The following is a 27,923-nucleotide window of genomic DNA, read 5'->3' as shown; positions in this document are numbered from 1 at the left end:
TTCTTTCTTTGGACACCATATTTTTCATACAGTCTTTGCACAGAATTTCACAGGACAGCATACAGAAGGAAATGTTCTGTTTTATTTTCAACAGTTCATTTCTCAAATGTAAAAAGTCCATCCCAAAATAACATTTAAAAGTTTACACTTTCACATTTATTCCTGCAGAAGAGAATTGAAAGGAAATAAAAATAAACAATAATTTAGAATAAACTTACAAGGTCAAAAGCATTTAAAAGTTCTAATGGTGGTGGCTTAAGAGGAATCTTTCCAATTGTGAACTCCTTTGCTTCAAACTGTTGCCACTCTTCAGCTGACAATTCGCTCTTGGGTGTGAATAACTTCTCTGAGGCAGGGCTGGAGCTGGTGGCCGCAGCAGAGGCTGAGGTGACAGCATGTCCAGAGGCACTGGCACTCCGTCCAAATAAAGCAGCGCCGGAAGGTGAGGCAGGAGTGGCTACGGTGCCACTAAAGGCTCCAAAGGCTGGGAGCGGAGTGGTGCTTGCAGAGTTCACAGCAGAAGCACTGCCAAAGCCTGAAAAGCCAGAAGTCCCAAAGCCAGCAGCTGGGGCAGCTGCTTTAAAGGAGAAGGAGGCTGCGGATGGAGCGGCCGGGCTGCCAAAGCCAACGGATTGGGGTGTGCTAGGAGAGGATGTTGTCCCAAATGCAGGAGCATTTGCAGCAGCAGAAGAGCTCCCAGCAGCACGGCTGCTCCCAGATGATGTTGAACTGATGAGGCTGGAACTGGTTTTAAAGGAGAAACTGCTGGCACTGGCACTGCTGCTGCTGCTGACGGGAAAGCCTGCAAGGACAGAATTGACAAGAAATAGTAGAAGGGGTACCCCAGGGATACTAAACCACTGCTGTATTTCAGAGATGCAGCAGCAGCAAACTACAGAACATGTTGAAATGTTTTGGTTCTTAGAACAGGAACTTACTTGAGAGACCAAAGCTTGAGGTTTGCTGTCCTCCCATTCCAAAGGCAGGTGCTGCTTGAGTGCCTGCGGTCTTGAAAGCAGAGAGCTGAAAAAATTCCAGAGACATACATGAAAACTAGATTCCAAAACAGGGAACACTCTCTCAGGAACTATTTGAAACAAAAATAGAGCTGCCCAGTCCTGTGGAATCCAACTCAGACCATGCTGGACAGTGATCACTCCTCACAACTGCCTGTTCTTGCAGTGCTTGAAGTGCTCTAAGGCCATACAGGCTCTTCTCTGTGAAACCACCCAGAAATGCAAATCTGTTCCCACTGATCGATTTTTGCCTGTCAGTCCCGGAGCTGATCCCCTCTGGGAGCTCTCATTCTCACCTCTTACTATTGCAGGTTGTGCTCCATGACTGCATTTAGGACACAGCTTTGACTCGCTTTACTCTCTGTCCTTGGCACATCCCATCTCCTATGGTAAAGCCCAAATCCTGCTTGTCCACCTTCAGCACTGAACACACCAAGAGCTGGGATCACATTACTCAACCTTCACTGCCCTCCATGCAGACTGCACTCAAATAGAGCCACTTCCTCTGTCTCCCTGATCATTTCATATGGGCTTTAACTCAACCATTTGCTTCTGAAAAACCATCTTCATTCACAAGTGTTTGTTGCCTTCCCAGGACCAATGGCTCTTTCTATCTTCAAATGTTATCCAAAGGGCTTCTCTCCCACTTATCTCTCAATGCTGGCATTGCCCAAATGCTCCATTTATCCTAAGGCATCCTGAAGAGTAATTCTGGTCCGGTCTGCTGATCCTCTCTTGGAAGAGGCAACATCAGCACATGGGAAAAAAGGTGGGATGGGGTTTGGCCTCTTCTTCATCATGTACACAGCCATAGCCCAGCCTTAAGCTCTGTTTGCTTTCATGTGGCTTGCAATGAGAGTATTCTGAAGCTGGCATCCATCTGCTGCCTTGCTAACATGAAACCATCCCTACACATGTTTTTCCTCAGTTAACTGAAGGGGTTTATTACACCACATGCAAATCACCAATTTCAGGAGTCCAGGGGATATAGCCAGGTGGCACATCACAATTGCCACATCTCAGAAGTCTTTTAAACCTTAATAATTAACATCTGTGTAAATTACTTCATTAAAAAATCAAATCAGGCATAGAGACATGTTGCCATTCGTGAACACCTACCAAAGCTGCTTTTGCTACTGCAATTAAAGTTTTTCAGTGAATCAGCCAGTTTTCCCACTGTTCTGCTAACAGTTCAAGAGCATCTATCTGAAAAGAGAAAGAGAAGAAAAGTGCATTCTATTATTGGGGAAGACTTTGAAAAATGGAAAAAATAAAAGTGGTATGTCAACTGAACCAAATAAAGATATTTAGAATTAGAAAAGAAACTTCACTAATCCAACAGATGTTTTTTGCTTTTCTTCCACTTTAAGGTGAAAAGATGAAATTTTTGTTATTGATACAAGATTCCTTTAAATACTCTTACTGTTGCCCTTATATCTAATTTTTATGTCTTTACATAAAGAGCAATATCAGATCAGATAGTCTGAGCCAGAGATCTCAGACAAAAAATTATGTTATGATAGACCATGTAGACCAGCTATTTTGGTATTCTCTTTGGTGCATGGGAATTGCAGGATATTTTGGCATTCTGATCATCTCCTAGAGTTGAGACATAAATAAGTTAAGAGTTGCCACCTGAAGATTGGTAACAAGTCTTATTCCAAAGACTGCCTCCATGAGTCATCATTTTTAAACTGCTTACACATTTCCCAATTATATTGTTTGCTGTCATAGTACTCCAGATGCAGTTCTTCTGAAGAGACATCTAAAAAGTCTGCAAGGACAGGAAAAAAAAAATTCCAAGAAAACAAATAAATACTTCTAACGACCCTCCATAGTTAGAAAGACGTGGGCCTTGGTACATTGTCTCTCCTGAAACATTTACAGTCGGAGATACGAAAGATACATGAAAGAACTTTAGACGTGTAATTGCTCCCGATGAATTGGCAAAGGCCGGCTCTCTTCGAGCGGGAAGAAATACAAAGAATCGCAGCCTTCGGCTCTCCGTTGAGTCCCTCGCCTTCCAAAGCTCCCCACCACGGAAGCGGGTGAAGAATGGAAACAACACGCAGCTGCTGCTCGCTGCTCCGGGCAGCCAAGATCCCCGAGTTGCTTTCCCACGGCCCCTGGCCCATCCCGCAGTCCCTTGGCCAGAGCTCAACCCTGCCAGTGCCGACCCAGAGGCTGCCGCCGCCCGCCCCGGCCCGGCCCGCTCCGCTCCGGAGCTCCGGCCGGCAGCGGCCGCTCGCAGCTCCCGGGGCGGGCAGCGGGGCAGGTCGGAGCCGCCCGCAGCCCCGGGGCATCCAGCCCGCCCGTGGGCACTGCCCGGGCTGCCGGTGCCGCTCCCCGAGGCGGCCGCAGCCCCGCGGAGCCGAAGGACGAGCGCGGCCGCCTGGCGCTGCCGCCGCCCAGGCGTGCGGGGACTATTCACCCTTCAGGACAAACAGGGGCTGCGAGTTTAAAAGCGGATGCAAAACAGATAAAAGAGCCTGTCCACGCTATTCCCTCCTGGATTCCAGTAGTTCGGAATCAAGGAGTAGAGACACCAGGGACACGTTTCGTGGCTAGAAGTGAAAAGGCAAGGGAAAACAGTAAAAAAGTCACACACCCTTCACTTACTGCTAAATAAAGAACGGAATTGCAGGAAGCACACCGGAGGCCGTGAGTGCATCTAATCCTGTCCGTACAGGCAGAGTTGTCAGGATGAGGAATGAAACGAGGAGCAAGTCTACAAAGAAGCACTGATTTTGAAAAACCAGGATTTACTTAGTTGAAGCTGGAGGTACTTCAGAACTAAAACAGACTAAACTTCCACAGCACCAGCGAGGTAGAGGTAGGCAAGCACCAACTTTTGAAGTTAACTCACTAGTCTCATAGAAACAGACCTAAAAAATCAGCAAGTTAGAAGAGAGGTGACAAAACGACGATGCAGCTATGAATAAACTTGCAGGGGAGCAGGACAGATATCATTTGTATAGCTTTCCAGAACTTGGAAGAAGCACACAATATCGGTGACACCCAGAGCTTGAGAGGCTGGACTTCAAGGCTGCATAAAGAAATTTACCATCATGTGGGCTGGAAGCATTTATAGAACTCTGTGCTTCTAAACCAGGGATGAATAACCATGCATGACTTCTGAAGACTTCTGTAAAGTATCTTTAATGACTTGGTTCATGCCATTTTAAAAACAGTAATTTTCAAGAAGAAAATCAATATATCTGCTGTATTGACTTTGCTTTTCTCATTCCTGTTCCCATGTTTGCTAACGGTTTGGCATCCACAGTATGTACAGTCTGATGCCGAGGAAGATAGATTGAAAATTCTTTTCAAGTTTCCAACTTGCTAATTATAGTGCACAATTCTCGACAACTTGCCCCACCGTTCCCTACCTCAGTGTAATTAGAAAAAAAAAATTAAAAAAATCAAAAAGTCTCTGTGAAAGCTCCATAAAATGCCAAAGATACCATCAAAGTGTTGCTTTAATTTCTATGTATGGCCTCCCTCATCTTAAAAAAACTGATAAGCAGTCATGCAAATGATGGAAGAAACTCACTGGAAGAGGACAGCTATCAAGATCTAGAAAGCCGTTAAAACATTGGGAATCTTTATTAGACAGCAGTCCTTGGTCTTTCCTGAGAAAATATCTTCATTTAATCCCAGTAAGATTTCTGCATGTAGGTGTGAAGGAGAAAAAATTGTTGTTCCTCTTTCTCATGAGCCAAGCTGTATTTACTCACCTTCAATAAAGGAAGTGTCTCTGCACCTGATCTTGGTAAAATGCCATTTAACCAGAATTTTTTTTCCTTATCAAATGCTTTAGAGGCATTCTAAATATTTGGATTGGGTCTGTGTCTGACAAGGCCACACCCACAGTCCTTTTAAAGGAAGATGCTGTGTGATACCACCTAGGGAAGTTGGTTCTCAAAATACATCCCCATCTCTTTAAAACAGACAAGAAAATGGGTGTGACAAAATCCACATCATACAATATGCTGTATACACAAATTGAAAGACTGCATCTCATTTTTTTTCCTGTTAATAAATTTAACATGGTTCAGTAAAACATGGAAGCAAAGCACCAATAACCATCTTTTCCCGAGTCCTTGAAGAATGCCTTGGCATCTCCTACAGTCTTCAGATCTCTAGAGTTTCTTCATTTGCCCCACAAGTGTCTACAACACAGATTAAACAACTTGTCACTGGAAAAGCACGCACTTTGGAGTTGGCTATCCACTTGTCTGTTTCAGTGTTATATTCAAGAATGTGCCCTAAGCGACCAACACCCTGAAAACCAGCCAGGACATAGACTATAGATCCCACTGCAGCACACTTCACTGTTACACCTTTCCATGGCATTGGAGACACCATCTTCCATTCATTCATCTTGATATCGTAATATTCTACATTATCAAGGCCACCTACAAAGCAATGAGATAGATAACTGCTTATTATGTTGCACTGTATGGACTGCACTAAAGCATGCAAACTTCAGTCTTTATTTTCAAGGTTTCAAGAACCCTATACTTAAAAAAGCAAATCTGAAATACACACCAGTTTCTAAACTAGCAGCTTATCCTTGTATAAACACAAAACCAGAGAAAAGTGAAAAGGAGATAGAAAGTAAGATGTATTCTAACAAACTCCCACTAGATGCTTCCTAGAGATTCCAACATGTTACTTCATGAACAGAAGAACTTTTGATGCTGAATTACTGATGGATTTGGGGCTAGTGACTGAAACTCAGGAATTACCTGAAACTTCTCTATAGCAATGGCATTTCATTGTAGAGGGCTCATGGGTACTTTTAGCAAAATTGGCCATTTACTGATAGAAGTCTCTCGTCATGATAATAAAATTACTGAAGTGTAAAAGCCTAAGTCCCTTTGAAAAGGCCCAAAGGAACTAAAAGTTATTAGAGAAGAGTAGGTTTTGTGACTGAGATTTGCTTCTTCAGGAAATATGCTAGTAATTACACTTGACAATAGCTGCAAACATCCTGCTGTCCCTATTTAAATAAGTTTTCACTTCCAGTACTGAATTATTAGATCTGAGAGATTATGAAATCTCTCTATCATAACTCTTCCTCATTTTATTCCAGTGAGAACAATTTTGAACACTTCTTTTAGAAGCATTCAATGAATACACTTATATTTTGCAGGATGGCAGATTTTGGATTGATAAAATGTCTGTGCAATAAAAGTATCTATTATTTTTGCATTAGGAATCAATCATGATGGAATAGTTCAAGCAGCCAATTAAAAATCAAGCTATATTCCAAAATAGCATTAATCTGAAATAAAGTATTTCACTTACCATAAACAGTGATTTAAAAATCTCATAAATGAGAATTTTTCAAATTGAAAAGCATTTCAGAAACCCTGTGCAATTAAAATCCAATTCTTCTTGTAAAGTATTATTCTTCTAGTTTTAAAGATAAGGAGACAGGCAGATCATAATTGACCTGGCCATTACAGTAAGTCTCATTTCAAAGCTAGAGCAGTCAAAAGACGTCTTACATTTTGACCATTTTTCAGTATCAGACTACATTTAAGTCTTTAGACTGAAGTTCCTGAAATAGTGGCTACACCTTTACTTGTCTCTCAAAAGAATGCTAAAATCTCTGAAAACACATTAATAACTACCCCTCCCCCCAAAATAAAAAATAAACAAACAAACAAAAAAAATATCTTTTCTCAGATCCCTGGTTTAGTCATATTAACTACTTCAGAACTGGGCAAAACAGTGGAGGTATATATCTGAACTTGACTGTCATTAGTACAAGAATCTGAAAAATAAGGTAACAGTGAAATGTGAAAGGAAGAAGGCAACATTGATGTGACAACAGGACATGTTTGATGGTATTGCTCAAAGCTTTTCAGCTGAACATAGTGTAATAAATTAATTCCAGAACAGAACCCACTCCCCATGAAACTGTGTGTGACCAGCTAAAGAATGAACGGAATTAAAGTACCTAAACTATTTTGTCCACCCACAGCAAATATTTTGTCCTTTACAAACACCAGCCCATGATTCTTTCTGGCTTCAATCATTGGACACAGTTCAGTCCACCTGGGGAAAATAAATCAAACAGAAAAGGACAAATCAGAGTCTGGTTCACAGAAAGTAAGTATAACCTATCATTAGGAAAATAAAGCTGCTTAAGAAAAAACATCTTTCAAGTAGAACTACAAATAACTGACTTTTTAAATGCTGACTCAGGAAAAATTCCTTACCAGAATTTTTCCTGTAGTCACCTATACTTCAGTCACTTACAGAGCTAGCAAAGACACAAGTGACTAAAGCCATCCTGACTTAAAACAACACTTACGTTTCTGTGGCTGGATCATAAACTTCACAGGAATTCAGGACTCTTCCAGAAACATTGTTTCCCAGGCTCCCTCCGCATACATAAATGAGCCCATTCGCCTCTACCATTCCATGGCTGCATCGCTGAGTCAGCATGCTGGGCTTTGTGTGCCAGCTCTCTGTTCTTGTGTCATAGCATTCAAATAAATACAGTGCAGAATTGCCTTAAAAAAAATAGAAACCCACCAAAGTGGCATTAATCTTTGTGGCTGTCTTTTAAAAGAAGAGTCTAACAGCAATTATCAAATTGATGCTTTGTTAGAGGAAAAGGGAAAGCTGCTTTCCCGCCTCCAAAAATAGAACTAACCTGCTTTAAATTTGGGATTATTCAGAAAGCACGTACTTGTAATTATTTCGACTCTTTTGTTCAAAAATATGTAAGTAAGTTTATAAAATTGCTATTTGTGTTTAGAAACAAGAAAAAAAAGTTGGTTTTTATTTTCTTGGAGGGGAATAAATGCTAAATAGAGATGTATATAAATTACCCATCCCATTGTCATCAGCTCATGCTACTCTTACTATTTGGAAATATATTGAGCTTTCAGATGTGAAGATGAAACCAGCTTTGTAAACTCACTACAGGTTCATGAGTCTTTTTCCTCTAGCAATGTCACTTGCCCAATACCCAGAATACTTGTTGCCTTTGGAATTTGATAGCTTATGTCATAACATACTCCTGGAATTATTAGTAACTACAAAACAGCTACCTCTGCCCAATTTACTTTCTTCCTGAGGACTGGTAGATACTTATTGTCTGGAAGTGCAGCATCTGTGTACTCTTCCCTCAAAAGCCAAGAGAACTATTACTGAAATCAAAAGCAATTTTTCTAATAAAGGTAGATAGGGGCTCAAAACTCAAGCTCAGGTAAGTGACCAAATCACAGCAAAGGCAGAGAAGGCTGAATACAACTTTTCTCAGAAAAGAACACCCTTCTTCCCTTTGTTTCAAGAGCTGTATTTACCTGGAACAGTTAAAGGTGACTTTTCTTGTGCCTGTTTTACACCTTTGCTTTCTACTTCTAAAAATTAAGCAAGTCATACTAGCAGCACTTACTACCAGCTGAGGATTCGAACCTTCAAAAGGACACTATGTTTCCAGACCCAAAATGACTCCTATAAACACTCCTATAAAGCGTGCATTTGTTCACTCCCACCCTGTTCTCAGTATCACCAAAAACTGTAGAGAGTGGACATATTTTTTTTTTATGTAATTAGATGTTTTCTTTGATGTAAAGAGATGTTCTTATTGCTTTGAAGTTGTAAATTCCCATCCATGGAAAGTCCAGACTTTTTTTTTTTTTTTTTAAAAGGTAGAGGCTTCCATTTTCAGTATAATGTTAATTATTTCTCCTGCACTGAAACAAGAGTGGAAGAATCTGGTATGTTCAGCTTCCAAACTCTGCTAGTTATTGCAAATAGAACAGGACTTCTATCAATTCAAGAAGGGGAAATGAGCCATGTTGTCTGTAATGGACTGGCACAATAATCCAACCTCTTCAACTGATGGAAAAAACATGCAGTTTTTAGATTTCTTTACACCTAAGTACACTGCAGTAATTTATCAGATAAATGCTTTCAACATAATTGCCTCCTTCAAATTAGAAAACACTAGATTCAGGAGACAGACCTTTCCAAACTTTCAGTATTCACTGAATTCTGCAGAAAATGTACAGGCAAAATAAACACCATTATTAATGTTTAGCTTTTACTATTCTGTCTTGATTAGTATTTATGGAAAGCAAAGTGAAACTGTGCAGTAATGTGAGGGTATATTCATAAGAAAACTGCTACATTAAAATTTCAACTGTAGTTGTACTAACTATTTACTATCTATGAGAAAATATATTGTACAATCAAAAGTTTCTATTGTTATTCCCCATTAATTGAAATATGGGAAACCACGAGGATGTATGAAATGTTGTAGTGTTCCAAGTTTCCCAATGTTAGGCTTAGTTAAGCCTATTTCAAGTAATGGGAAAGGTGCTATTTCACATTCACCACACGAGGTGGCAGCTGGGAACTGCTTATTCTGTTGCTACATTAGACCTCTTGAGATATTTTAGAGGTCAGACAACATGGCCTAAATGTTACAACCTCCACTAAGTGACTTATCAATGTTAAGCACCGATCATGACAATTCTTTCCTCTGTTCACCTCCCTCTGCAGCAAGGCAGACCTCAAAAGGATCTTCATTCTAAGATTTTTTTCCCATTTGTTTTTATTCCCTAGAACATAGCTTTATTAGCATAGCTATTTTTATAGGTATACTATGCCTGCATTTCAACCTTTGGGTTGTTGATGATGTATCGTGTTTAGACAAAATAAAATGTTCCTGTAATACCACAGCATAAGTCATCATCTAGGCTTTTTGGAGAGAGAGAAAAGTCCCAATTGTATTTTTTTTTTCCTTACTATGCTGAATAATAACATCTAAGGGAAGTATCATTTCTCCATTTGTGGCAGCAAACCAACAAAATAACAAAATAGCAGAAAACTTCTGTCATTTGACAGCAAAATCGGACAAATTCCTTTGCAGGACCCAGTACAATTTCACCACCAAAAGCAGTAGTTGTAAAAGTTAGACCATCTCATTAGGCCCAACATACGCTTTATAAAAAGGCCATTGTCAAAATGCAGCCATTCTGGTCACACATTTCAGAAAACTTTAAACTACACTGAATTCTGTGGATTTATAGAAGAAAGGTAAGAGTGAGACTCCCAAAATATATTTCATTGAATCACACCATCATAGAATGGTTTGGGTTGGAAGGGACCTTAATGATCATCTATTTCCAACCCCTTTGCCATGGACAGGGACACCTTCCACTAGATCAAGTTGCTCAGAGCTCCATCCAATCTTGTCTCTATTTAACTCTTTAAGAGCTGCAGTGTACTTTTTACTCCAGTTAATGTCAATATTATTCATTTCAATCAGTGAAACCATTTTCAAAACACAACAGGAATAGATTGTTGGACTGGCAAAGGGGGCTAAAATCCTAAATATGGGAAAATAAACTCATTAGGCTAACATGGCAACGTGCAGTTTCTTGTCAACAAAATCATGCAAAAAACCAGAAAAATTTCCAGCTATCTTTCTTTGTGCTTTTTTGTTTGTTTTAAAGATTTTTAGTGTCTTACCCACTTCTGAACCACCAGATGTATAAATTTTGCCCTCAGCAGCACAGGCTGCAAGGCTATCTCGAGGTGTTGGAGGTCCTAGCTTGGAATACCAGCTATCCTTCACCACATTGTAGCAGTCCATTCGCTTTATAGGGAAGAGCTGGGAACCACCCAAAATATAAACTACGTTGTCCCAGAAGACACAAGCTGCATCCCTGCGCTTTTCAAAGGGACATCGGATGTCTGTCCAGCTGTAATCCTGCATTACAAAGAACAAGTAATGTCTAATAGATTATAACACTTACCTGCACAGTGAGTGTTTTTCAAACAGAGCTTTTCATAGAGATTTAGATATGGTCAGTTTTAAGTTCCTTTTCAAAACAAACATGAACACTGTTTATTGAAGAATACTCCTCAGGCGTACTCTTGAAAAATTCTCTTAGACACAGACATAGTTAGCTGTAATGAACCATGACATTATGAATTTCTGTTTCCTCATTCCCTGTGTGCACCCAGTAGAGCTTCCCTGAAAAACAGTTTCGGTGTTTTTTCCAACACAATTGACCTCCTGCTGCTATCATGTTAGAAACAATGCATGTAATCAATAAAGTAGGATTGCATTTTCTTTTATAGCAATGGAAAAAGACATCTTACATATAGTAACAGATTCTTTCTAAAAAATAATAAAATACAGAACGTACCAAACAAAGACAATGGAAAAAGGAGAAGATAATATCCAAATTGACAAGCAACTCAGTAAAAAAGCTCTGATACATACTTTATTACCATGACAACTAGAAGCTTATTTACAGAATTTACAAAACACAAATGTTCTATAGCTATCCACAGTCGATAGCATGAGAAATAGGGTAATGCTCCATCACAAATACTGGCAGTCATGATGCCTAGAAACTGATTTTGCACATACTGGCAAAATCAGCAAGTATCAAATATGAGCAGTAATGCCCAAAGCCTTAAAAACACCAAACTCAACAACTGATGGCAGACCAGGATAGCATACAGCACAAGAAACACTTCTTGAGTAATAGCATCTCACATATTCCATGAGCATAGCTTGAATCCTATACTGAACAGGAAAGTATGGGACCTTAACTGTTATCTGTGCCACCTCAAGAAGGTCTACCTCAACCTGCTGAATGACCTTCACTGTAATGGTTCACACAAGACGTTACATCATTACATTTTCTTAGCAAGGACATACTTCAAACACCTTGGTCAATGAGGAAGAACAGCGACTCCTACATGGGGGTTCAAAGAAAGAGAGGCAGAGCATGTTATAGTCCAGAACATCTTACAATCTTTTCTTGTAGCATCCCCCATATCAAGAAGAGCTGTCAGCTGCATGTGGCCCTTTATGGTGAGAAACAGGTCCTGGGGCATCCTAGAAAGGAAAGCCATACTACAGCATGGCAAAATAAATAGCTGCATAAATCTTAAGAAAATGTCTCAGTGCATTGTGTAAGATCAACATACTTTCTAGCTCAAACTTCTGGCAATTTTACAAAATATCCTGTTGTTTTCCTTTACTCTTATAAAGGGCCTGACCCACTTTTATGGCTTCTGTTCAAGTATCCATTTCATCCATACCTTTATTAAATGAAAAGCCGTAACTTGAGTATATTCAGCAGCACCCTCCTCTTTCAGCAGGAGGCAATTTAGGTCATCCTCTTGCAATGCTCTTTGATGTTAGTCTGTACCACACAGACTTGATTTCAATTTTTGAATTTAAGACATTTAGGGATTATGTAGAAGTGTTGCTTTACACCACAGTCAAGATCCACACAGCCCTCGTCAGTGCAAGTCTCAGTTCTGGGGGACTGAGTAGGGAAAGATGGACCAAGATAAGTATTATGGTGACTCTTTCCCTGCTGATCTCTACTTTCATCAAATTGCAATGCAGGACACCAGAGGCAAAAGCTATACCTTTTTCTCTTTCATCAATTTATTGAATCACTTATTAAAACTACTTGAACTCCTGAGAGCCTCAAGACCCTGTGACAAGAACGGCACACACAATTATGGGCCGTGTGAAAAAGTACCTTTTGTCATTTAAGACTTTTCCTCATTTTCAGTTGATTCCTCTTCCAAGTTTGTCACAAAAACCAGCAGATGTGCCCACTGTGGACAACCTCCCCACTAATAGCTTAATGGCCACAGTTTTATCTCCTCATAAAAGGTATGCTGGTTCCTTTAATCATCAAGAAATAGCATTGCCAGGCATCTGTTACTTTTTATTTGCCTTTGTTGAATTTTGCACTGCTGAGAATTTAAAACTTCCAATTACTGCTGGCCACTAGAGATAGTAATTTCAAAAGAATAAGCATATTGATGACACAGTCTCAATCATATATAAATTCCATACTGAGATAAAATATTTGTTGTTTTATTTTATTCCCAACCTAGGGAATTTTTTGGGGTTTTTTGCTTTTTAATATTCTGTGAAAAATTCAACAAGAAAATGCTTCCCACAACTGTTAATAGAACATCTAGGATTTCTAGTAGTATTCTGAAATCATCTATGTCTACTCAAATTAGTGCCAGACTGCTCCACAAGTGTTATGCCCGTCTGCATCTGTCCCATTGCACCATTTTGCTTTCTTGATGAAGTACATGCATCAATAGAAATACCAGTTACAGTGCAACAAAGACAGCAAATATAGTCTTAAAATAATACTGCTAACATTCTCAACAAATAAAACACAATATCCAATCCAGTCTTATTTAAAGAACTCTTCTGACAACAAGGAAATTAATATCAGCATTTTGTGTGCAAAGGACTCAATGAAAATCAAAATTTTTGCACTAGTTTTATCATGTAACAGCTATGGAAACTCATATTGCAACCAAGAAAATATTTTCAGGAAAAATATAACCTCTGTTTTGAATTTTTTATGTGACATGTAAGAATTTAATTAAATTTCTGATTTCAATTAAAATCAGTGACCTAGTCCTTCACTTCTATTCAATTCAACAGACAAGCAAAATTCCAATTTTTTCCCAAGGTCCTAACCTTGCAAAAGTACATACACAAGCTTAATTCTGTGCTATGAGCCTCCCATCATCTTTTGATGAGACCAATTAAGGTGAGTTAAATGATAATTCAGCAGGGGTTCTGGATCCTTGGTTTGTTGCATTTAATAAGCTATTGTCACAGTTTAAAGATTAAAATCAAATACTCAAGCAGAACATCCAGAAAAGGACCTCTAAATAGATTAAGAGTTGGAAATTAAGTAAAAAAGTGTTCAACAAGACATGACAGGCTGTCTAAGAAAGCATATAAGCACTAGGAAAACACAGAAGGAACACATGCTTGTTAGAATAAGGATTGCCAATCACCCACTTTTTAAATTTTCCTTCCCAGCCCCAATCTTCCCCCACTCCTTATTCCATATTCAGGACTGTAAATCTTGATTAAGAGGCAATTCTTCAAAATGTCTTCCAAATTCAGTTATTTTTTTGGTGTTATACCTGGACAAGTGGTCTATGAAAGGTAAAGCTCTTCTATCCTATGCTTTATGTAGACTTTTACAGACACTATTTTTTGTCTACAAAACAGATTTCTTTGCCAAAACCATGCAACTGCTTGAAAAGTTATGAATGCCTGGATCAAAGGCTTCCCAAACTTAGACTGTGGAAAGGAGAGAATTATCTGCTCTGTACCCCTCACCTCCAGTTGAAGTGCTGCTTATCTTGAGTATGTAAATAAAGGAAAAAGGCAGTCATTAGTTAAGAATTTTGAACTCCCAACAGGAATACATATTAAGTGTCTCTCAAGCTAAGTCAGCAAAGCTGGTAGGTTTGAGGTTTTTTCTCCCTAGACTTGAGTGGTACTCAGACGAGGTGGCTTCAATTTTATCTTACAAAAGGAATGTGAAAGAAAAGTTCACAACACATCCCAGAGGCTCATTCATTCAGAATTAGATTTGACAGGGCTCACATTGACTATAAAGTTCACACAGCACACAAAACTGTTTGAAATTTTAACAAGCATTTAATATGCTGAGTTAGAACCAGAATTTCTTCAACAAAATTTTACATGCATGAGATCTCATAACTTAAGAGAGCCCTGATGTTTACATAGCAATTTTGTTCTGTATTACTGTATGTGGTTGCCTGGTAAAACAGGGTATGGGTAATTCTTCTGCATGCAGTTGATGTTTTTAGACCCTTTAGTCTGCATAGCTGAAATATACACCATTCCTGTGGCTTGATTTTATTCAAGAAACATGGGAACAAATTTCAGGCAGAACTTGCTTGCTCTAAACTGACCATCTCTAAGCTTTCTGTTGTAGAAACTCACTCTTTTCCACTTAAATAATACTTGGTTCCCCATTCTTTTCCTTATATACTCTTAAGAACAGACAAAATTGTGAACCATTGGGATTTAGAAGTGGTTGCATATTTTAATAAATGCAGTAAAAAGCCCTATAAAAGTTGGGTTCTACACTAACATACTAGCCAGTAAATTAACATGCGCTAAAAAAAACATGCTTTGAGTTAATCTCTAAACACCTAGGTGCATGCACATGCATACAGACTTTCATATATTCCTAACCAATTGCCTGATATTTTAGTGACCTTTTGTTTGTTTGCAGCTGTGGAATGCACATACCAATCAATGCTCAACTCAGATGGACTGATCAGCTCTCCATATCTAATATTGCTAAGAAACAAACACAATCATTCTATTCAAAATGAAGTATTACATCTAGGTACACAGGCTTAAAGATACTTAATTAACCATATTCTTCCAACTGTATACCCAGGAGGGAGGGAATACTTCCTTCCTAATACCATTTTGTAGATCATTATGTTTTAGTTAGTATCATCAGCAAAGAAAACAGGTAAGATTACAAACAGTGAATCTTAATGCATTCTGAGGTAACGATTACCTTGGGATTAAAATATCTGCAGGACTGGGGCTGAGAGCCTCCAAACAAAGCAATGCGATAATCATGTTTTTTTCTTCTTGGCCGGGTACCTTCCACTAACTCTTCTCGGTCTTCCGGGGAAAGGAGGTGGTATCGCATCCCACCTGCAAGGAAGACAACAACTGTTGCAGACCCAGGGTAGCTCAGACATGGATAGGGATGTTTCAGAGGCAGGGATGGGGGAGACATGGAAGGGAGGGGAAAAGAGGAAAACCAAGTTTCTACATTACACCTATACAGCTTTGATTCAAAAATGGAAGAATGCACAGCAGCATGTGAGGGTGGGAGCATACATCCAGATTTACACCCTATTCCAAACTGGCTGCTCCATATGAAAGCAGGACAGTTACAGACTCATGTTATATATCAATGGAATCATCACCTCATTTATCCAATATTAACAAGCAATTAAGATTGTTGCATTGAAACGAAAGAAAGCATTCCCAAGAGTGCAAAAATATCAGTGATATTACAAGCCACCAAAACCAGACAAAAATCCTTATTTCCTATACAATGCACCAAACTCAGTGTCACACAAGCATGACTGAGATGTCAAATGTCAGCAAATACTTACCAACATATAGGTTAATTTGAATCCTGCTCATTGAGTCTGAAGGAAAATAGTTGTGTACTGATTTTTAGATCTACACTGAATTGAAGCCAACTAGCTAACTGCTACAGAAATTGTTTTTCTTTCTTTATGATACAATTTTACAAATGGTGTCTAAAAACAAAAGGGAAGCTTGTTTCCTACTTCATCTGCACCCTGAGAATGCAAATGTAGGATCAATTGTCAGTATATAATAGATAAAAACAGTAAAACATACACTTAAAATTCTAATTTGCTTAGGACAGCTTAAAAAAATTCAAAATGTTGACATATTTCTTTTATTAATGCACATACGAACATGAACAATATTGAAGTTATGAGCCTGTCACAAAGGCAGGCTAACTTTCAGTTACCCTAATGAGTCATTGACAAAATCTCCATTCCATTACTTCTCATGGAGTTCATGCCATTTGCTAGGAGAAAACAAATGAAAGTCACACTGTTACATAAGATGAGTTTTATTAACATAGTAATCTGCTAATTCAACTTCAACTAAACACAGCATCCTAGAGGGAACATGGATGGATATAATGTGAAAATGTTAGAGCATTTTAAAGCAAACAATTTTCAAAAATTTTCAAAGCATTTTTTAAATTATACAGAACATCATAAAGATTTCAGCTAGAGGTCAACTTACTGATCACCATTTTAAGGCATTCTGGGTTATCCTGAATAAGTGGTTCAGCCTGAACTGTTTTACTTAAGAAGTTCTTTGATATTAGAGGAAATCGGACTTTAGCAAGAATATCAACCATGTAGGGTTGGCGATTTGGCTCATCATACTTCAGCCATCTGACTGCTGCATCATAAACCTTAAACAAGAGACAAGGAGAGAAAGGGATTAGGTACATCACCACACAGCAAGACAAGTAACAGAACCTTAATGCTATGGATTGATTCTAATGCCTGCTGGAGGTTAACCTATACTAACATTTTATTATATGGGGATCCCATTGCCATCTTTCAAAAACAAACAAAAAAAACCAACTAAAAACTCTGCTATAATAAAAGTCAACCAAACCCCAAAAAAGATAATGCTCAAACAAGTAAAACAAATGCAGAACTACTGAATAAATTTCATCTACAAACTTCAAAAGCCTACTACTTCTGCTGTTTAACTTTTTTCCCTCCAAATGGAAAAAATGAATCTGCAATTCACATTTATGTGGGTAACTCCTTTACCAGGTTAAATCTAATACTCTTCAAGTTCTGTGCCAAAACATCAGTAATGCTTTCACAGAAATGAAATAACTTCTACTTGATATAGTCTCCTGAGGTTCTCTTACCAAATCATCATGTTGGGTATCCAAATACATTGCTATTGTTGTGTCTTAGGGGACCCTTTAAATCAAAGTTTTTATCTGCAAATTATTATAAATTTACCAGAGTGCCACCTCTTTTTCTCCTCCACACAGGAAAAGATAATGGGTTTTCTTAGGGGTCAGGGAAGGTAGAACAGGAAAGATAATCAAGAAATCTGCTCTACTTATAATTGTCTGCTGGGTCAGGGAGAAATGAAAAAGATTTCCAGGATTACATTTATATTCTGGTATTTCCATGCTGCACTCAGACACAGCAAGCTTATCCATTAGCACTGACTCTGAAGTGGCAGGACAACCTCACTGTAAGCAATAGCACAGCCACTGCCTACACCTGTAGCTGAAACTGGTCACAGTGATTGGTGCTGAGTGACTGAGATAACATGGAAAGACACTTCATGGAAGAATTATTCAGGATTACTAGACCACCCCAGCTCTAACTGCAAAATTACCAGGGAATATGGGAGAGCAAAGAAAATAATTAAAAGCTCAATTCTATCAGCTAAGAAAATTCAACAGAATGACTTGAACAGGAACATTGTATAGGACAGACCGTACTTAATGCTATCTTCCCTTTTACCTGAATGTAACTATGCTCCACATCAAAACAAAAGTTAGAGTATAATGTCAACTTTCTAGCAGTACTCCTGAGAAATAGGATTCCTGTAGTACAACTGTCAAACTTCTGTAGTTTTCTACAGCACACCACCAGTTTCCTAAAGAAATTTTAATGATGCTATGCTGAATACATAACATTCCTACCACTGCTGCCAGGTTAAAGCACACCATCCTACCTTACCAATAGAACTTCAAGAATGTAAATCTTAAGTGTCATTTTGGCTGCAAGCCAAATGACACTTCCAGCTCTGATAATGTTACCCCATGATCTGAACTTTTCCCAGCACTCAGCAAGAGTGCTGAACTGTGATATTACTCATATTTATACCTGTAACAAATCAACTACCATATTCAACCACCTGGTATTATCCTCCACTCTTACTAATTCTTATTTTCATAAGTTACATCACCATACAGTAGGACAAATAATTAAACCTTAATACTTCAAATCAATTCTTCTGCCTGTTGGAGGTCAATGTCAATGGAAGCTTCACAGTCAGCAAAACATCCATTTCCAAGAGGATATACATACCATCTCAGCCACAACATCCCTCTGTTGTGTTTCAAAGGTATGAGTCAACTCATGATGCCACCCACACAAACTTAAATTACCTAATTCAAGCACCAGAACAGCAGAGCTACAAAGGTAAGATTTCAGTTTGTTTTCAACAGCTTTGACTAAGAAGCTACAAGTACCACTCAATTGCTACAAGCAGCCTACAACCACCTGTCTGGGCTGCAGTGTAGACACCTATATACTTCCTATTTTCCTGCAGTAGGAAGAGCAAGCTGGTAAATAATCATTCAGAGCTGTGCTCTAAGCAGAATCAAGCATTCCAAATGGGACAGCTGTGAATGTAATTTCTACCACAGGTTACAAATTTTAGTTGAGTGAACTCCAAGCTCCTTTCAGCTACCTAAACTTTTTTTATGTCCAGCCCCTAAATAAGGATCTTCCAGCCATCCACCACTGCCAATGCATGTAGCTTTCAGTGCTTTATTCATCTTACTTCCAAGTCTCTCAGTTCCCTGGGCTTGTGTATGTATATGTTTCCATCAGAAAACTCCTCCCTGGAATGGACTAGGCCATATTCAGGTAGAAATGTGCATCCATTAAGGTGCAGTTTGCTCACCACTTTGAAGTGGTCCACTTTCACCAGAAGCACATAAATACCAATCTAGAATCAACCACTACAAACAATTTAGCTCATGTACTATTGAATCAGAAGCCCTATAGCTATCTTGACAAAGGAAACTATTCTGCTTATTCCCTCTGTGACTTCTTTCTTCCAACTTTGGTAAAACAACACATCTATAAACCATACTTGAAATGTGACTATTTATTAATATTTGGTTTTGATCAAGTTAGGATGCACCTTTTATTCCACAATTTAGCAAGCACTATGTGCATCATATCCTCTAGGAACATTAGAAGTGAGATGCTTGAATACCTGAAGCCAGTTCCTGATTAAAAAAAGAGATAGTTAAGAGTTCAATGCTTTTCTTTTAGGTGCTATGAAACAGGGATCTCACCTGGTCTTCTGCCCTCACTGTCAGTGTATCTTGGTTCAGGAGATGTGTCACACGCTTAACATCAAGCTGAAGAAACTCATCAGTCTTGTAAACCTCAGTGAAATGCTGATGGATGAAGTCATCTGCAGTGGCTTTGAGTTCTGGGCAGTCTAGGCATTCTGCTAGCACACTTATGCCTATGAAGGAAACAAAGGAAAAAACCCTTCTAAACTTGAACTGCAATTACCTTTAATGTATTAAAATAGAATATATTTCAGTAGTACTTACAATTCCAGTTTAATATTTATTACCATGCCTTTTTTCCCCCCCCTTATTAAAACACATGCTATCATAACTCATCTGCAATTCAAGGCAAACTAAGACGGGGCAAGCTCCTGATTCCTATCCCTACTGAGCTAATTGGAGAGTCACACCTGCAACACTTGCGGTGTTAACTGTCTCTCCAGCACTATTTCCTCACTGTTTCTTTCCCAATTACAAAGCAGACAACAGTACCTTTACCAAGTTTGAGCCAAGCCACACTAACCACATCTAACCAGAACAGCTTGAGAAACTGGATCCACATTTTACAACCTCTCCTGACCTGCTCATGCAGCATCAGTCACCAACCAAGCCATGTTTCCTTCAAGAGTCATGGTGAACTGGGACCTTCCTATCCATGTAGCAGTCAGCTGCAGACCAACACAAAGTTGGTCAAGTTGATGTTGCTGGAGGAACAGAACGTTGGCATAAAGGTATAAACAGCAATAGCAGCTGAGAGGCACCACTGCCAACTTTGGCATTAAAAACCACGTAAGCACAGAGCTTTTCAGCAGCAACTTAGTATGCCACAGTCTTCCTTTTCACAGAGGAAATGCCAAGTGAAGTAGGAGCAACTCACTAACATATGGGTTGCAATTAGTCTAAGCTGCTCAGAGTAGTAAAATGCAAACTAGAAAGATAAACTCCACATATATGACAAAATTTCAAGATTCAAATTAAGCCATAGTTCCTTTCAAATACTCTTTTTTAATAAACTGTGTACTTGCTTATAAGTACAAAACATGTTTCAATTTAAAAACAGTGCCTTAAGGAAAAATTGTTTAAATCTTTTTACAATAAATTAGCAATGAAGTATGCAAGTGTTAGAAACCATAATTAATTTTCCACCTAACAGAAGCCATAGGGCAGAAATACACCTCAAAGCAAGCCTAGGTGGCATTTTCCTTACATAATGCCTTTCTTCCAGCAGCTGTTTCAGAGCCACAGCTGTACTGCACTGAAGTGTCAGTTGAGTCACTATAATTCAGATATACTCTGCAAAACATTTCTATTGCTGCCATAAATATCTGTAATATGATTGAGATGTTACCTAATGGTGTCAAGAAAAAAACACTAAAAAAAGTTCCTTAAACTTCTGTTTATATAAAGTGCACCAAATTTTAAGCAAAAGAAGTATTTAGTTCTACTTGTTGTTTACCTTTTCTGTAACACCGAGTTCACATTACAGCTACAGAATATGATACCAAACCTGCCCAGATGACATTCATTGTTTTCAGTCAAAATTAAAGTGAGTAAAACCAGAATAGCCTAAACTTACTCTGTTTATACTTGTAAAAGATATGTTAGTTTTGTGAAACTCAAATATGTCAAATTCTGTCTGCAAGTACAGTAATAACTGAAAGCTCCACCTCACTGAACACATGCAGTTCTCTAACATACAAGAAGCCCCAGTATCCTGCCAAGCAGGATGAGACCTTGCACAGTCAGCAGACCCTGTGGCAAGAGCCAACAGTTCAGATTCACAGAAAAATTTTTATATGCCTGGATTTAGCCAAATGTTACTGTCTATCCAGAGATAGTGATACAGCAAAGTTAAAAAATAAACAGTAACTTTAAGTCTATTTCTCTTACCAAGACAATTGGAAGCATCAACTTGTTCTTTTAAAAAGTCCACACACATTTTTTTCACAGGTTCAATCTGATACTGGTTTGCTGCATCTAGTAAAGACTGGACATTATTGCTGTTAACGGAGATTCTGCAAAACAGAAGGTGCAAAATTAGCATAACTGAAATGACCTAAGTTGTGGTGATAAAAAAAAGCAATTTACACAAATTCACGTAAATGGCAAAATTATTTCCCTCCTATTTACCCAAGAATCTTTCACATACAGTCTAAGGACACATCCTTCTTGATGTTTCCAAACTGCTTTTGTTTGCTCTACTTTACCCAGGCAGGGCAAAGAATAACCAGTCCTGGGATCTGAAGAATAAGCATTTAACACAGGTCCTCTGCGGTCCTATACAACTGCTATGAGTTGTGTGATTAACCACTGTCACAAAATGGAAAAAAGAAACCCAGAAAAATTTTTAATGACCATTTTCAACTCCCAAACAGATATCAGCAAAACCTGCCTAAATTCTGTCAGGACTGGTCTGGCTGATTTGCCTAGACTGCATAAGCAGAACAACCAGTTGGGCAATGCTTCAAGAGGAATTACGGAAGCCACAGTCTAGGGGATGGGTATCAGGGCAGGCAACCATCTGGCAGGGGTGGGCTGGTGACACAGACTGTCTCTTACCACTGATGGATTATTCCAGAAGATTCCTCTCAAAAGAAAGGAGAAAGCCTCCCTAATGAGAGTTAACCACATTAGATGAAAGGCCTGCCATCCACAGGTCTGATTAAAGCTGATTAAGTACTGTTTACAATCGTAGCCATCTGCAAGAGCTCTGTTGGGGGGGGGGGGGGGGTGGTGTTGGAAGAGAAAAAAAACCCACAAAAACCCCCAAATACATGGACAAGCTGAGATAGGGGGGAAACACTGTTCACAGAAGAGTTATCCACCCTGCCTGTTCCAAGATGAAGGTGTAACTCCTGGAAATGGCTCTGCGCCATAGCTACTATGGCCTCAAAGAGACACCCTGCTGACCTCAAAAAGGGCCTGAATTACACGGGAAACATCATTTGGAGCTTGAAGTGCTTTGAATTGCTTTTTGGAGACAAATAGCCTTTTCTTTAGTCTGGGCTTCCTATTGGTTAAATAAAAAGGAAGATGGAAGAGAGATAGAGGGTCTAGTAACATCAGGCTTCAAACAAAGGAAAGAATTTTAATGGTAACAAAATTGATGAATCACAAAAGCATTATTTTAAGCTTTTAAAATGTAAAATTGGCAGGCTTCATAGAAAAGCATGAGCTTTAAATAATAAAGCTACCTTGCAGTGTAAGCAAACTCCACGAGCTGTTCAATAATGTCAGGCTCTGCATCTTTTAGCTCCACTTCAAAGGACTTTGATTCGATCATATTTGCTGCAAACAGATTAAAATTTTAATCAAGTTTTAATCAAGAAGTCACTCTAGTTATTGTATGTTTTGCAAACAGTAGAAAATAAAGCAATTATACAAAGTGGTAACCTGCTAAAAACTGCTCAGAGTTGATTGCTGTTTTCCCAGGATTGCTAATGCAAGTCAGGAAAAGAGGCAGTGGAACAAACAAGATAATACAAGGATGTACTCACACCAGTTATCTTAATTATGATAAACTGTGTTAAGTAGAAAAAGTCCCAGACGTTGTTGACTGCAGCCAGACTGCCATGTTAGCATTACCACTGTGAAAATTTCACATTCAAGCTGATAACAATGGAGACAGCTCTGAGCTCCCCACATCCAGACACAGCCCTAGATTTGCCCACAGATGGTTACCACTGACCACTGGAATGAACGGTTATTTTACTTCCACTCAACTTTGATTTTACAGTAATTTTACAATTCAAAGGTAAGGCGTACCAAAGATAAGATACTACACAACTGAATTTTTAAAGAGAGCATAAATGAAAGAATTACAGAATCACAGAATTAAGGTAATCACATTACGGTTGGAAAAGATCTCTAAGATCATCCACTCCAGCCACTAAACCATGTCTCTAACCTCTGAAAACCCAATTTACATGCAGACAAATTCTGTAATGAGGCAAAAAAAAAAAAAAAAAATCCCAATTTTCAGGTTAAGGAAGGGAGATAAACTCTAACCCAGTAGCCCCAGCTATTAAAAGAGTTTATATATGAAGTAACACTTGACTTGATCAAAAGAGTTAAAGGAAAAATGAGGAGAGGGGTGAACAGATGAATGGAAGAAGGACACAAAATAGGAAATCTCCACCTGACACTTATCCCTCAAATTAATCACTTTCATAAGATAAACAGGTTGACAGACACAAATATAACAGGATATCATAATGAAAGTTTAAAATGAATCAATTTTCAAAAGACTTACTAGTAAACATCAAGTTAAAAAAATGACTGGCTGAAGCAAGCACAACACGGTGGGCTGGGATCTTTCTTTCTTGAACCATAAGAATGACATCACAGAGAGTTTTCTGAATCAGAGGGAAAAAAAGACAAAAATCAGCATTTTTGAAAGTATTTCAACAATATTTCTTTAAAAACAGCTTATGGAAATTCATTGCTTTTTGAAACATACACAACTCACAGTCATTATGTAATAAAAAGATTTTCTGAAAGTCAAAGTTCAGTAGCCTGGAGAACTAACATCAATTTACTCATGAATTTGTACAGGATGGTCACAAATAACATGAACTCTGATTAAAGCATTTCCTGTAGCTTTTACATCAGCCTGCAATAATGTAGGCTCTGCAGCATCTAGTAGGGGCTGCATTTATATTGCACTGCTTTCATTCAGTGGCTCTCCTCTACTCTGCTGATTAAAAAAAAAAAAACAAAACTAGTTTCTCCCCTGCATGTCATGATCTAGGAGAAGGGAAAGCAACAGAACTTATAAAAGCTGTCAGGAGGGATTGGGATAAAAACACATTATTTGAATAGATTCTGAAATGCTATTTCTTCTAAGAACATATTGAATGAAATAAACGCATATCATACTATAGTTAATTATAACTATCTATTAAGAAAGAAAAACTGAGCAGCACTGCTTCCTTAAAAAATAAGAAATAATTTTGGACTATCACCTTAGGTTCATGGAACTGCTTTCAAAGACATCTACATACACCCATCCCAAGGCCAGCCCCAGGAAAGAACATTACTGTGGGAAATATATACTTGCTTACAACTGCAACTGTGTTTTCCACATGGAGACAATATTATCTAGGACTGATAATCCACATTTACAATTCCTTTAAACATGCCTGTTTTTATTTTTTTTACAGGACACTCAAAAGCACATACTGGACAAAATACAAATAATACTTTCAAAAATATTATCTAAATGGAAGTTAGATGGGGTGACATATAGCTTCCTTTGTAGTTTTAAACCATTTAGGATTGAAACAACAACAAAAAAAGGAGACCATTCTGAAAAAGTTTCAAAGGAAATAATTTAAAAGCTGACATTTCTAACACTTCTGGTTCCAAACAAATATTGGAAACCAGCAGTACAAGATACCATAAAATCCTATGGCCAAGCTTTGCCAAGAATTGCAGCTGTTGCTTGAGCTCCACACTGCATTTCTAAGACACCTTAAATGCCTCAGCTCAGCATTTGAAACACCTCGGATGTTCTAAGGCCCCTCTGGGTGCATTTGCAAACCAAAACAGACCACCATTTTAACTTCTTTCCCTGGGATGTTTCTGGGTCTGATGGTTCCATTTCAGCTAATGCTCTTCTGAGGATTTCTGCACTTCTTTCCAGAAGGCCACACTGTTGCCACTGGGTCACCTTCATGATGCAACAGGTGACTGGTGTTAACCAAGGGACACACCCGAGCGTCACCTTCTGCAGGGCACTTCACCTTCCAAATAACAGGTTCAGCAACACCTTGCAGCTCTGTGCCAGCTTCATTGCCAATGACTTCATTCTTGGCTGACCTCCACTGAGCTGCAATGTTGGAACAAATGATTTATGCCCACGCTGTCCAATAGCTCTGGAAAACCCACAATGATGTGGGTCATCATTGCTGGAGACAAGCAACAACTCCTCCAAGCACTAAACACACTTGGCCCTAACATCTCACCTGTACTGAGTGAAGATATGTCCATAGTTTACTCTAAACTCCCATACTCGTGGAGGATTCCTCTTCATCCCAGCTCACACAAAAAACAGCCTCCTTAAAATGAGCTTTAAGTTCCCATCAGCCCAGATTCCTACATGATTAAACTAATGACATTTCCATCACTGGAAATTTTGACTCATATTCAGGTTTTGTAACTACAGCATAGTTCTTGACTTAACAAAATACAAGAGTAAAGAACTGACTACAAATCCTCTTACAACTTTAGCACAACCGAGGAGCACAAGTGTGTTTTCTTCTGACTACTGCTGACTTCCCAAGTTGACCCTGTATAATCACATCTCCCCCTACTCCCTCAGTAATACTTGAGCTCCTCTTAGAAACAACTCCTAAAAGAAGCACGAGTTTCATGAAATCTGCAAAAATTTGTGGACGCATCAGCACTGTGTGGGACATGTAAAGCTTCATGAGAAGTTTGAAGACAAAACTCAGAGCTGCACTCCCTGGGCACAAGAGATTCTGGAATTTGAATCAGAAGCACACACAAACTTCACAGCACTTAATCCTGATCCTCTCACTCCTTGTGTGGAGAGCTGGCACTCCACTATACTGCAAGATGAGGCACTTACACAAGACAATGTGGTACCACACACTACAACAGGGACATGGTAAAGCACTGTGAATTTCTGTGCTGGGGACTGCACATGTATCTACAGGAGGACAACACTTCCTTTATCTACTTACAAATCATAATAGCATCTGGCATTCCCTTTTAAACAGTGGCAGAGATATGAACTAAACATTGAGGAACCAAGTTATGAATTCAGCCACACCTTGGAATATGTTTACACTTTTAGATCAGAAACAAAGCCTACATAAAAAACACAGATTACATGTTTTAAGTCTTTACATTACTACCTTAAGTAATTGAAAAAAACCTTTTTCTATACATAAGAGCTTAGCTGCATGAAATGGTTTATGCAGACAACATAACTGACTGTCTATTACTGAGAAAAGAACAGGGCTGAAGTGCTAGAGAAAAGCAGAACCAACACCAATATTTGTGAGGCCAGGACCCAGACTGCTGGTGCAGACAAAAAGCTGGCAAGACTAACACTGGAGGACAAGAAACTAAATTCTAGAAAGTACAACACGACAGTGCTGTAAGTGTGGCTTCGGAGTCAGTTTTAACTCTGGCTGCACATCAGTTTTTAAACAAACCAAAGTTCCACAATCAATCTAGATCTCCACTGAGAAGAAAGATTTGTTCATATGCAAGGAGTTACACGTATGATCCTTCTGCCATTGTACCATTAGTTTTTTAAAAAAAAATAATTTTAAATTAATATTTATTTCAGTTTGGACAGCTCAACTGAAATGAACTTGTATGATTGCAATTTTTGGTTACCACTCTTGCTCTATTGGTAAACAGAGCAGTCACCTTTATTAACTATTGGCTATGGAAACTGGTTCAGGCCAAGGAGTTAACAATTTGAGGCCGGATGAAACCACCAAACTCCTACACTGGCTTCCTAGTGCAATGGCCAAAGGTGTTCAAGATGAAAATGTCACCTGTGAAACCAAACCATGGTTCTATTTGTCCCTCTCCTCCCGCTGCAGTTTCACTGTTCACAGTGTACACAGTTTGTTCAGAGAAGAGTTTCTGGTCAAAAATCCAACATCAGCGCCTTTCCACTGCCCTCAGGCCTCGGTCCGAAAAGGGCTCCGTAAATGCTAGCCGGAGACACTGGGTCATCCATGAACCACAGCCCCGCTCCTGCCCCACCACACGCAAGGAGTTATCAGACCAGGAAAAACAGATCCACGGCGTCTTCTGCCTCCAGCACCCACCAGGAGCCGGCGCAAATGGAATCGGAGCTCGCCACTCCCGCTGTGCGGCTGCGGAGACTCTGAGGCACCGGCGGTGCCGGCTCCGCTGGGCTTTCCCCGCAGTCGGGCCCAAGAGACGGGAAACCCACGGCGCGGGAGCGGGACCTGCCCTCAGGGCAGCGCCAACACCGCGGGCTGCGGCCCCGGCGAGCGCCTCCCGTACCTGCTTGCGCATGGCGTTCATGACGCCCATGAAGGAGGCGAGCAGCTTCGCCTCCTCGCGGGCGGCGAGCTTCTTCTCCGTCTTCTTCTTGCTGCTCTTCTCCGAGCCGGGCGCGGCCATGCTCGCCCGCGCTCACCGTCGGCGCGCCGACCCCGCCCGGGAACATGCGCCCGCCGGCTGCCGGGCGGGGAGCAGCGTGTGCCGGCGCTCGGCACGGAGCGGCGGGCTGGGGACAGGGACACCGGAGGGACACGGGGCAGACGCACCCGCAGGTCCCGCAGCGCCGCTGTCGCCGCGGCGGACGCGGCCTGGGGGCGGGGCCGGGCGCGCTGACGCCATCGGCCGGCGCGCGGCCCCACGCGGGGTAAAC

General features: G+C 39.7%; 1 protein-coding gene across 2 annotated transcripts; it reads right to left on the bottom strand.

Annotated features, from left to right (window-relative positions):
* Positions 1-62: 62 nt before the first annotated feature.
* On the bottom strand, positions 63-27,923 carry KLHL7 (kelch like family member 7). 2 transcript variants are annotated; one of them, XM_088162991.1, is made up of 14 exons: positions 27,554-27,923; positions 23,790-23,892; positions 22,732-22,825; positions 21,428-21,552; positions 19,535-19,710; positions 16,702-16,876; positions 15,416-15,558; positions 10,521-10,761; positions 7,345-7,546; positions 6,988-7,085; positions 3,636-5,434; positions 2,136-2,222; positions 939-1,023; positions 63-802 (listed from the first exon to the last, which is right to left on the bottom strand). In XM_088162991.1, exons 1-11 carry the CDS (start codon positions 27,671-27,673, stop codon positions 5,151-5,153), a joined length of 1,761 nt encoding a protein of 586 aa, XP_088019117.1. In that variant the 5' UTR covers positions 27,674-27,923; the 3' UTR covers positions 63-802; positions 939-1,023; positions 2,136-2,222; positions 3,636-5,150. The 2 variants fall into 2 exon arrangements, with proteins under 2 accessions (XP_088019117.1, XP_014749837.1); XM_014894351.2 differs by having other exon boundaries at positions 2,136-5,434.

The sequence above is a fragment of the Sturnus vulgaris genome, chromosome 1 (genome assembly GCF_052056855.1).
Source record: "Sturnus vulgaris isolate bStuVul1 chromosome 1, bStuVul1.hap1, whole genome shotgun sequence".
In the NCBI taxonomy this organism is placed as follows: domain Eukaryota; kingdom Metazoa; phylum Chordata; class Aves; order Passeriformes; family Sturnidae; genus Sturnus; species Sturnus vulgaris.
The sequence above is the reverse complement of the archived record's forward strand: the minus strand, read 5'-3'. Positions and strand labels throughout refer to the sequence as shown.